This window comes from Pithys albifrons, chromosome 8, assembly GCF_047495875.1.
Source record: "Pithys albifrons albifrons isolate INPA30051 chromosome 8, PitAlb_v1, whole genome shotgun sequence".
NCBI lineage: Eukaryota > Metazoa > Chordata > Aves > Passeriformes > Thamnophilidae > Pithys > Pithys albifrons.
The window spans coordinates 8,992,250-9,004,952 of NC_092465.1; the positions used below are offsets into that span (position 1 = coordinate 8,992,250).

At 36.1% G+C, this 12,703-nt stretch overlaps 1 protein-coding gene across 1 annotated transcript in view; it reads right to left on the reverse strand.

Annotated features, from left to right (window-relative positions):
- CCDC93 (CCC complex scaffolding subunit CCDC93) overlaps positions 1-12,703 on the reverse strand; it is a 38,254-nt gene that overhangs the window by 19,709 nt on the left and 5,842 nt on the right. The window contains exons 5-11 of the mRNA XM_071562233.1: positions 10,684-10,782; positions 9,272-9,328; positions 5,725-5,825; positions 4,612-4,651; positions 3,096-3,188; positions 2,586-2,636; positions 1,468-1,554 (exon numbers count right to left, since the gene is read on the reverse strand). Coding sequence (XP_071418334.1) covers positions 1,468-1,554; positions 2,586-2,636; positions 3,096-3,188; positions 4,612-4,651; positions 5,725-5,825; positions 9,272-9,328; positions 10,684-10,782 — 528 coding nt within the window. The remainder of the gene's footprint in view (positions 1-1,467; positions 1,555-2,585; positions 2,637-3,095; positions 3,189-4,611; positions 4,652-5,724; positions 5,826-9,271; positions 9,329-10,683; positions 10,783-12,703) is intronic.

Consider the following 12,703-nt stretch of genomic DNA (forward strand, 5'->3'; position numbering starts at 1 on the left):
ATTCTACTCCCAGCAAAACCACTTGTTATAGATGACTGTAGTAAATTCTCAGAGGAATAATACTTTTAACACAGTTAAATGAAAACTACTTTGAATAATTAGCCTTAGAAAGCTGGTGATGAACAGATAAAAGCCATGTTAATAATTTTCTGCCAGTATGTTTAGAAACTGAAGAATGACACTAAAATCCTCCCTCCAGTTTACTCAACAAGTTAACACAGCAGCAGAATGGAGAGGCAAATGCAGAAAATGGAATGCACTGATCTTTTGCAAAAATGCTTCTTGTAAGAAAGGTCCTGGCATGTGGCAACATCAGATTTAGAATTTTTTTTCAGCTATCTTCACTGGGCCTGTGGATTCTATTAAGACCCTGGTAGACAAATCAGCACTGCTGTGTTGCTCGGGACAAGTGTAGTTACAATGGGCTAAAACTATTAGAATTATATCCAAACATTGCTGAAGTTTCAATAAACTGCTTGATAACATTCTTAATTCTTTTCCTGGTGCATGAATTTGTGCACCGATGATTTTTTTTATCACATCCAATAGATTTGAAAAGTGATCTATTTTTGGCTTGACTTGAATCACTTCTTACTTTCCAGAGTATTAATCATTGTTCTACTGTAATAGTCAAGGTCCTGCTGCCTTCGCTCAGAACAGAAGAAATGTAACATTGAAATATGACCCTTGGGCTTCTGTTTTTCCAATCCTTTATAATAAAGAAAGGCCAAGAATTTGCTATAGACTCTGTTGAGCTATAGGGTTTATCTCTCAGATGGGAAAGCTCCATACCTCATATGTGTCAACGAAAAGGAAGAAATATGAGAAGATTATTGGACAAATAAGAGCAACCTATAACTCATGCCTGGCAGTGATGTATTCTATGGATTAATTGCTTGAAGAGCCTGATTTTCTTTTCACATTACTGCAAAAATAATCACAGTTGAACACAATAAATGGAGCAAATGTGCACATTTAATTGCCTTGACCCCTCAAAGCAACAAGGGCTTGAGTTTGATGAGACTAGATTAAAACTAGAGATCCAGGGCATGACTGAGAATTGGAGCCCAGTGCAAGTGAGACAGTATCTGAAAATATGAGTGGAGGAGGCCCTGATTCTTCCCCGAGCAGGCCCTCAGAACTGTATTTCTATGGTTAACACCGAACATTTTAAAATCCATGAAGAGTTCAGGCCTGTAATTTGAATAGATATCAACTCTGGCCCTTCTTCCTTGAAAAAAAACATTTAAGCAAGTGCTTAAACTTAAATTACTCATGAATGTAATTCAGGAATATGTAATATAATATCAAAAGCTTATGCATGTTTAAATTCCTTTAAAATACTATCCAAAACATATATGAAATTGTGTTTCAAGAGAATCATGGCAATTAAGTTGAAAGCTTAAGGCCTAAATTGACAAGTTATCAAACATGATGTGGTAAAACACAATCAGGTGACACACTTACCTTTTCAGCGTATTCAGACACTATTTGCTTGATCTCATCTGACTGCAGTCCAACAATCTGGCCAACTGTGCTTGCTGTCAGTTTGCCCTGCAATTGTGTCAAGAAGATGTTTGGAGTTTTGAAACTGCCTGTACTTTTTGCATGACAATTTCCATAAGTCCTAATTTTAACAGAAATTTGAAAAACTTTTACACTGGGTAAAAAAATCTCTTATCAGAAGAAAAGTGCAGAAAAATTCCATTCCCCAAAACTTTGCTGATGGAAAATTCTCATTTAAAACCTTTTATCAAATTTGAATTCAGATTTCACAAACTTAATTTTAATTCTATTCTCTAAACTACATTTTGCATTTGGAGTAATAAAACTCTTAAGAATGCAGGCATATGCAAGAATCCACCTTTCAAACTGCATACCTGTTATAAAAACAGTTTTCAAATAAAACTGAATTCCATAATGGATTTCAGTAGAAAGCATGTCAATCGACTTTGAGACTGGAGTAACTACTACCTTTTCTTTTGTGGCTTTAGCATAAACAGAAACAACGTTTAACAACTGCATTTCTTCCCGGTTCTCTCACCCAGAAATCAAAATATAAGAACAGACTACAAGTTCCATTATATCATTAAACACAACCAATTAAGAAAACAAGATACATATCCAGTATTACATATCCACTATTTTCAGTGTCTTAACACTCACATTGTTGTTTATAAGTATTTATCAGTGCTTTGAAAAGCATCTTGAAAGGCATACAATTTTCCTCCACTCCCCCAGTTAAAGGATTCCTCCTCTGAATAGCTTCACAAGATGAAGAAAGTAAGATCATAATGTGTCTTAGGCAGCTGCAAAGTGATGTCTTTCCCCTGAAATTTTCCTTATATAAAGCAATTGAAAGAGGCACTTATTTATATTGTTGTTACCATTTCAAGCCAAATGATGAACTCATCAGCCTCGTAAAAATGACTCTTCCTAATTCAATTTTATTGCATTCTCCCTATGAAAATTTAAATGCAATCCTTCCAAGACTTCAGACCTCGAACAGTAGCCCGATTTTAGCAAAAACTGCCACATATCAACCATAATTTAAGCAAAACTGTAACATTTTAAATGTTGCTTACCTCTTCTGTTGCCATTGCTGCCATTCCAGTCATCAAGGTTTTAATGCGAAGCTAAAGCAAAGCATGAAGATTTATGCATAGCAATTTAACTTCTATTATTTAGCTTTTTCTGTCAGGGACAGGGATACATGTGTACAATTAGTATCATATAATGTGTATTTTAATACATGTAATGGGGCACTAAATCTATGAAAGTTAAAGAAGAAGTGGCTAAAGTTACCAAATTTAAGGGAAGTTCCTTATAACAGTACACATTCACTGAGATTATTCACCTCCCACTGTCAACCAAACCCCAACCTTTTAAAAATGCTCCAATTCCAAAGCAAAAATTGCATTTTTGGGTATTAAACACCAACAAACATTTCTGTACATCAATTTCAGGTTCCATATTCTCCTGTAGGAAACAACTCTCACTTTGACTAATAATTTTTTCTTCTTCTGGAGAACAACTGAGCAGTGTAACTGCCGCCCTCCCCCCACATCAGTAACATCCATGTGTCTGTGGCACACCTCTTCAGCAGCCTGAAGGTCGTCCTCATCACAAGGCTCAGCTTTTCCTGCTGCTGCAACCCCTGCAGGTAATGCCAATTTTTTATCTTCAGCCTTTGAAAGAAAAATTAAGACACTATTATATCTAGTTCCAGTTTTCTAAAGTGTTAAGAAAGACATCAAGGAGAAAACTGGAATGTAGCCGATCTGTTTTTATTAATACATTTCAGCTGCTCGAACATCCTCACACTCCAAATCATGTCAGCTGCAATGTAGGCTTCCCTGATTTCTCTGACTATTCCAGCTGTGTCTCTGGCTTCCTATGGACACATCTGGTGCAAAGATTTCTGATCTCACAGCCTTCCTTCCGAGAGCTACTAACCTCAGAAGACAACTAGCTACCCCAAAATACAATGAGTGCTACATAGGAGAAGGCTGAATTTTAATTTTTTTACAAAAATAGTTTTTATAACTTAATATTGGTATAACAAACACATGACACAAAAAAGTGTAAACCTGTTAGAAGAACTCATGCCACTTAATTAATGACAACTGGTGATAGACAGATTCAATTTCTAGGTCACTCCATTGCACCACTAACCTGCCTATTTCATTGTCTACTTCTGCCTTACTGGAGACTCAATTCCCACAGCAATCATGAGGACCATCTAATATACAACATCCCAAAGTCAACAGTATTTTAGAAGAAAGAAATTTAACTCAATAAACATGAATGCAACCTGACAGCTACTTCGAGGGTAAAACAGGAATGCCAAGATTGGGAAACATCTCCATTTTTAAAATTTAAATGGGAAATTTGTATGTGGAATATTGAGATGATGAAGGGCAACTTTAATATTGTCAGTGTATTGCTGGGCCCATGACATGCTTAATGCATTATTTTAATTATCTCAGTCTGTAATAAAAGCTTGTAGACAAATTAATATGTACACTGAAATAGTAGATACTCTGACAAGGACATTTTAAGATTCCATAATCATCAAAGGCAAGGATGCTACTTTTCAAGAAGCCAAATGATCTATTTACAGCATGGTATCATGTTTCTCTATCACATTAAGCAGCCCGTTCTGTAATAAACATCTACAATACTTCTTACCAAGTTGAATGAGTCTTTCAAAACAAAACCCCTTTAATGATCACATTATGGAACACTTAGTTAAAAGATGCTGACTAAACAGACAGGATATGTCATTACCTCACAAAAAAACCCCAACAAAACAGAACCAAAACAAAAACAACACCCAAACCCTCTTTCTTTTAAGCAAAATCCCCAAATGCTTGAAAAATATGATCTCTAAGCAGAGATGAAGGAAATCCTTTAAAAAAGGGTAATCAATTGCATCTTTTATGGCATGCAGATTTTTAATTCCAGTTAGAAGTTTTAATTTAAGAGATGGTATATAATAGAAATTACAGCTGCATTCTGCTGTATTCTTTTAAGATCTAACAGTAACCAACACTTCAACAACACAATTCTGACCACAATTTGAGTATTTTAAATTATTTTATTTTTTACCTGTTCTGTTTTTCCTGCTTGTCTGCTAAATCCATATCTCCTAAAAGAAAAACAGGAAAAATGAAGGAAACAGATGGTTGTTTACAATTTCCACAAATACATTACATTTCTATCAGTTTTCAACATAAGATATGCACTATCAGCCAGATTCAGGTGAGCTTTGGAATGTTTCAAATAAACTAAATAAGCACGTACTGAAGCATATTTAGAGAACGATTTCAGTTCCAACTACTCCTTCCATCATGATTTGCAAATCTTGACTCTTCAGAAAATACTGTCATGTAAAGCTCATGAAAGGAAAAAGCAATGCCCTCTTTGCATTTGGAAGTTGATCCTGAGCTGTTATACTATAGCCCATGTTACTGTTAAAAGGAAGATATCAAAATAATGAGACAAATATATAAAAATCCATGGCTTTGGGGGAGAAGAAGCCACAGAAGATACAAAATGGAATTCAAATGTCATACACACTCATTAAGTATGAAGAGCTCAGAGAACAGACAAGCTGTCCTTATCACTAAACTGTGAAAACTGGAAATAGAAACTAGAAACAGAAGCTCTGTAACTTCCTTTTTTTGTGTTTGGAGAGCTCTCAGTAAACCAGAGGGACTTTCAAACATAATAGAAAAGTGAAAACCTTGGTAACAAAGTTTGCAGAAAGAAAGACGACTAAACAGTGATTCAGCCTCCTGATGCAACAACCACATCAGAATTACAAAAAGAAGCAACTGCAGCTCCTTCCCCCCCACACTTTCTGGGAATTGCTTGCAAAAGGACTATATTGACTGACACACACTACCTAGAAGGATCATGAATTTAAGCCATTTTTATAATACAAAGAAGAAGTATGTTAAAAAATTAATGTTCTACTAAGAGCATAAAGTCTGAACTTGGGTTTCCATTGTAAAAAAACATGGTTTGTACACATGAGGACTGTCCAGTCCCCAGAGAATTTACACAGTAAGTAAACAAATTCTGAAACCAAACAGGAGCACATCTCAAATAGTTCAATCTGAAGCAGTAGGAAAAAACCCAGCACAATCTGAATTTTGTACATAATGCTTGTAACACACACAATACAAAATCCACAGAGAAATAAATTAAGCCTTTCACCTGCCGTATTCGAGAAGTGTAGCATGAACCTTTGATTCCTCATCTAACAGTTCCTCAGCTCCCTTCTGACGTTTGTATTTTCTCTGGGGTTTGTAAACCTCCTGTAAGACAGTGAATTAATTCAGAGCTTGTAAAAGGCTTTTCTAAAATAAATGATGAATTGCTGTCTAGAGTGATATACACACCGTTTGCTTTCCAACTCAATGTACTTACCCAAATAAATATCCCTCAGTTTCTCTTTATGGAATTACATTATAGCACCTTATTGAATTAATTTTTAAACAATTTTGTATAGGAAAAAAACCTTTCCAGGTTTTTAAAAAAATGATAAATGTATATTTAACAACAACATAATCTCTCAACCATCTCTTTTGTCATGGTTGAAAGAAGAGGCAAAAAGAACACACTCAACACCTATTAAAATGATTTGGCTAATGCCAGTGTCTAGAAACATTTCCTCCTTTGTTAGTTAATTCTATTTGTAAACTGATTAGATAAGTAAATGCAATTATTTTTTACTTAGTGATCCCAGGTTACAATGGACTTAGTGCAGATTTCATTGGAAAAAAATATCTTAAGAAGTTTGGTAGTAAAATCATTCCATCTCATGCTATCCCAGTGTGATCCAATAGCTGGACAAAAGCCCATGAAATAAAACAAGGATGGACAAGTACTATTTTGTGCTGATAGAGTTGCTTCCAATTTAAAAACAAAAGGAAGAATATTTTTTGCTTGTTCTGGCTTTCTGTACAAGACAAACCATTATTTTCAACAAGCAGTTCCTGCACCATAACGTTGCTGAAATAGCTTTCAATCTATTTCAAAGACATGTAATTCCAAAGTGGAGATTTCAAACAAGTGAAAATTGACATTCTTTCTTGGCAAGTTTCTCCTGAATTTTTCTGTTATCCTTTGCAATTTTTACTTCATATCTAATCTTAATTTCTGTCATCTTTGCTCCCAGCTATTCAATCTTGCTACACCTTTGACCGTCACATGAAAACACTTTTTAGGACCAAGGATTCTACCTTCTCTGTAGGTGTGTACATTCACACCAACAGAGAGGCAATGTAAGCAATAAAAAATAATTATAGCTTTTATGATGGCACTCTATTTTATTCCTTTGCTATATGAAATGTGGGCATCATACCATAAGCATTAGTCTTGGCATCTGGTAATTGAGTAGTTGAACAAAACCACTGCAAGATAACCTCAATTCACTGGGCAGCCACCTTTCAGAAGCAGCAGCTCTTATTCCAATAACCATTATTGATATTAATTATTCCCTTTCCCAACTTTTAGGCCTGGTCATGACTACAAATCTCAGTGTGCTGTCCCTTTGAGAAAAGAAAGGTATGTCCTCAGACCAGAGTCATAATAATGAATTCAGACAACAAACTAATCTTTCACACCTGCTGATCCGCTTTTACAATAGTGGATTTCTCTTCCAATTCCCATGCATAATGATTAAAAGGTGACCTGCAAAAGAACCTTCATCTAATAGGCACCTTCTTCTTCCAGTTCTTATGGATAGATAGGAAAGCCTGTGCACGGTCTCCTTTGAAAATACATTCTGTGTTCTTCTAGACTGTACTCATGCCTTGTTGCCTTAAAAGATCTCATGAACTAATCTTTTGTTAAGAAGATCAAGTGCCAGCTGTAGAAGACATGATCCTGATGGAGCTCACGTATTTAAGGAAGAGGTGTTTGTCTAAAGATACCCTGAGCAAAGATGAACAAATGTCAAAAACTTCATGTACCACAAAGATGCACCTAAAAACTAGAGGTCTGTTGTGACCCAGAAGAGAAGACAGAATACAAATTAATAGAACACTAAAACTAAGCCTTGAAACCACTTCTGTTTCTCAGAAACCAAAGAGAACCCTTCACCACTGCTAATCAAATATCTTCTGTATATTTCCAAATGACACTGAAATCTCTAGGTATGGGTGTCCTGAAAGAGCATTGTGATTACTTTGTTTCTGTCTCTTCAGTGACAAGGTCACCATCAGCCACTTGGGTCCAGACTCTGCAGTGCTATTTAAAGACAAACTTTAAAAATTAGGACAATTATTATGAAAATTGAAAATAAGCAGAAACCAAACGAATTTCAAGTGCTACTTGATAGGACATACACTTAGAATTTGATTTATCCCACAGGTTTGCATTCTTTCTCAATTTAAAGGGTTGTGCAGGTGCATAAAAATGCAATGATATCTATGTAGAAGGGGAGGTAACTTGTAGAACAGAAAACATGTCTCAGTGGAAAGACAAGTATTTCTGGGTGGAGTAAAAGACTCATTTTAAGTCTGCTAGTAATTAAAAAAACACAATCAAACCATAAAGAACAAGACTTAAGAGACTAACTGAAATTTTCAAAACAAGTAATTATTTAAATAGATTAAGAAGGGATTTGCATTGGTCATTGCCAGGAGACTTTCATAGCAACATTATTCTATAGACATACACTGTAATTCAACCACATAAGTTAGGCTTAGCAGCACTCAGGTCATTTGTATAGAAAAACAACTACCTCCAAAACCTGATAAAAGACTAAGATGACTTGTCTGGTCTGCTGCACAACCTCTCACACAGCTCATTACACTGGAATTGGACATCTCCACCCGTACATGAAGAGTTCAGCGTGCCTGCCCAGAGCTACCTGGAACAGCACTGATTTTCACAGCAGAGCAGGGTTTCACCATCTATTGAGGAGCCCTGAAAATGGTCTGTTCAAATCAAACACAGATTTCTTGTCCCTTTTCAAATCCTGGCCTGAAATTTATCAAGATGGTAAAAAAAACCCACCCGGTAACAAACTGCTGGGAGTCAGAAATGGTGAACTGACGGTCCCAAACAAACAAGGAAACTAAAAAGTAGCAACATAAACTCTGGGGACAGAAACACCAGTTTCCAGCTATGCAGCTGAACTCGGGTATGAGACAGTGAGAGAGACTAGATATGCTACGTGTCACTCTGTAATATTCATGAACAAGCTTTCCAAAAACATAAACAAGCAGTTTATCCAAGAGTTAGAAGATCTGCATCTGAAGAGGGAGAGCACAGGTGATACCACCTTTCCCAACCAACATTTGCTACTTGAAGAAAACATTTCTGAAGTAGGGTGTATACTTTCACTGCTAATTACAAAAAGTAAAATGACTGGTTTTGAAATGCAGACATTTAAATTGAAGAGATTATCATTATATTAATTTCAAGATGAATGGTCCAACTGCTGATATCTTCAAACAAACAGCCTGCTGAGAGTTTCATAGCCTGTGACTTTTGTTTGATAGTGTGGAATTCCACACTCTGTGCAGGCAGTTGATATGGTTTATTTACTCATACAGTGCACACCTAAAAGGTTTTCCATCTGATATACTGGCATTTGAGACCTGTTCTAAGAAAGAAGCTCAACATGTAAGTTAACTGGGATCTTCTCATGAGAAAACTCAGGACTGTCTGCATTAAACAGAATTGACTACCACCATTTCATTATTAAAACCACCTGCTTCTTGATCTGAAAAAAACATTCTAAGATACTTACAAATATATCAGTAACTGTTTTGATAGCCTTCTCTTTCCTTTGCATAAATTCATCATCCTGAAAGACATTAATGGAGGTGATAAAAAATACCATGAATGGAGATCAGATCTCAACCACTGTAATGATTCTGTGAAACCAAGTTGTCAAACAGTTTCTGAGTTGCCCAATTATTTGGTGAAATGTTAGGGATTTCCTGTAACACAGAAAAGTACTTATTTCTGTCATCAGATGGTAGGTAGGTACTTTAAAACTTTAAAAATTTATCCAGATCTGCAGTCCTTCAGGTCTCTGCTTATACAGGACCTGACACAAATGGAATTCCAGCTCACTACTGGGATCTCCAATCTTTACTACACTATAAAGAAATAAAGTTGGGATAGGCTCAACATGGAAAATAGCAGTGTCCTCTACAGTAATTTTAGTTTCTAAGCATTAAAAATAATAAAAACCGCCACCCAAAACAAACAAAAAACCACACACACACTAAAAACAAAACAAACCTCAAAACAAAAAAAAACACAAACCCCAAAACGAAATACAGACCACTCAAGATAATTAAATCTGTCTATCCCAATACTAGGGACATCTACCTTTAATAGTGTTAATAAATTAAGAGACAAAACATGGACTCTAGGTGTTAAATATGGAATGAACAAAACTGATGGCTCTGCACTACAGACACATATTCAAGCTCATTCCACCTCTCCTCTTATATGAAGGAAACTTCATCTTATTACTGCAGAACAGGAATAAGAGAGGATCCAACACTGTTCTAAGTGTTTCACTTCAATGTGGGCAGCATTTGACTATTATCAGAAGGTGAAGGAATGTGACCAAGGTATATCTCAAACAGTGCAATGTTGCTCTTACCACTACAAGTCCAGATAAAACTGCACCTCTCACTGCTCTGGAGGCCATATTTTACAGAGACAAATATATTTCCTTTTAATCCAAACCTGTCCCCCCATCTCTCTTTCCCCAAGTTTTTCAGCAATCTAGTTTTCAAGAACAAATTCTGACATTTGGAGGGAGATAAAAGCTCATTTTGAGCACCCTGAAACAAACCCCGAATTACACAGCAGTAACAGTATGTCAATTCTTAAATAGCTACATCAGGTTCTCCACAGCACCCTGGATGTTTTTGAGTAGCCAGACTGACAGACAAGTACCAAATATTGCGGAAAAATTAAGACAATTAATAAGCAAAAGTTAACTGGGATTTACAAACTTTCTGTCACAGTAACAATTAAATTTTCTTCTGGATGAATTTGTAAGAGATTCCTTTAGGACGGAATAACAAATGAGAGCAAAAGCAACTCTGGTGTATTGTGCTGATTTCAAAGCTGTGACACTGGTACTGCACCTGAGTATGTGACATATTACAACAGAAACAAGAACTGGCTTCCTCTTACCTCTGGCAGCCTGTGAGTTTTTTGAAATTGTGATATAGAGTAAGAACGGATATAGTCTCCCATTTCTTCCCTTGTTTCTATTGCACGTTTCACCAGCCACTGAAAAGAAAATTGTATCAGCTGAAAAAGGAAGAATAACAGCAGCAAACACTAAACTACTGTGTAATTATTTTTAATGCAAGATAAAAGCTAAAAGCATATTTTAAGCACAGAAACAAGAACATGTGATTTATTTGTAATCATGGTAACTCAGGGACCTAATCCTAACAAAATGATTCAGCATCAGGTATTTTATAAACACATTTCTTCTTATTTTGTGCATATGTTTCTTCTATGAAATTTTCCTACTACAGATCACTCGCTGGTATAAAAAGCTACAGCTCCACTGTGAAAAGACGTATCTTCAAGTCTATGAAGTGTTCATGAAGAACCACATGCCTGTGTAAGAAAAAAGACTTCTTCTGACATTTATAAGACCACACAAAAAGCCACAAAATACTGAAGTACATTTTAAACAATGTTGGAGAAGATAAATCTTGTGGGCTGTTGACAGCCCGTGCAGGAGGTCACACAAGAGATGAGATCAATCTTGGGATCCAAGTTTGAACCAGCAACTGTTTCCTGTGTTATAACCATGAACCCCTGGAAAGTGAGGGGAAGATGATGACAACAAGAGATGAAAATGTAGACTATTAATTACAAAGCACATCTCAACACAAGTTTGTGTACATACTCTTGTCTGTGAACAAAAGTACAATGCCTTAGGAAGAATAGCAACATTTTCGCCCACGGGAATATTTGTTATGAGTTTTTTTTAATTATTTTTTCTAAAGTTCTGCTACAGTCTCTGGCAGTAAGCCAGATTGGTTTAATTTCCTCTTGCATGGAAGGATTCTTCTAAATTTTTCCTATCAAGACCACCAGAGTAGTTTGCATAGTGCAAGAGGCATTGGGACACAATGCTAGGCAGGAGAGTGAGTTTTTTTATTATTTGGGCATTGATTTGAAATTTACAGATAGCAAGTGAAATCTTGAATTTAACAGGGCATTAAATTGTCATTATGAAATACATAATTCCCACATGGGGTAGTCAGCATTTTATGGCTCTTGCATTGTCTTTTTCAGAACAGAGTACACTGGTGACACCAGCAAATTTTCTTGAAAGCCTATCTTGGCTGGGATGAAATGAGGAATCCACAGTATTTGGAGCAGGCAGAGCTTCACAGGGACCTCACAGAAAGCCACAACTTTTGAAAAAATATCCTCTACAAACAAAAACTAAACCAATAAAAAAAAAAAAAGAGTTCTTCATCAAGTATGGGTCAGCTATACCACCTACTGGCCAGCTACTGAGAATCACTGTTCGCAGAGAAACACAGAAGCAGATTTCCTTCCTGCTTAGAATTAATATTTCTCCTTTCCAGAGGGAATATCCCAAACCAGGATTTTAGATATAGCAGCTCAGAGAAAAAAACACCTAGTGCTATAGGTCTTAGAGCAGGAGTAGTATTTTCCTGTGAAAGAAGCCTGGTATTTGAAAAATGCAACCATTCATTGTCATCAAGTGACCAGGGCAAGAAATTCACCTGGATTGGAAGTTTATTTGTTTTCCAGTCGGAAATAAGACTTCAGAATTCAAAAGTCAAATAACAAGATACAAACTTTCCACCTTAGGCAGCATGAGAACAGTTTGAAAGCACAGTGTAACAGTAGCACACACCACGGAATGTTCTGTGGGGAGTGCACTTAAGTGTGGTTTTCCTTAAGAGTGTCCTACTAGAAGATAACAAGAAAGAGCACTGGGAAGTTTTCGCCAATTCTTACAAACTGCAACTTAGATTCAATACTTACTTGCTAAATTCCTGCACAGGCAGGAGGTAATGAGATATTTAACGAAAAAGAAGCTTGCTTAACAGTCTTCATTTACCCTATCAAAGATATGTTTTTGAGTGCAGATGAAAGCAAAACCAAAAAATGATAACAACATGCCAAAGATTCTTAAAATACCACACGTAACTGG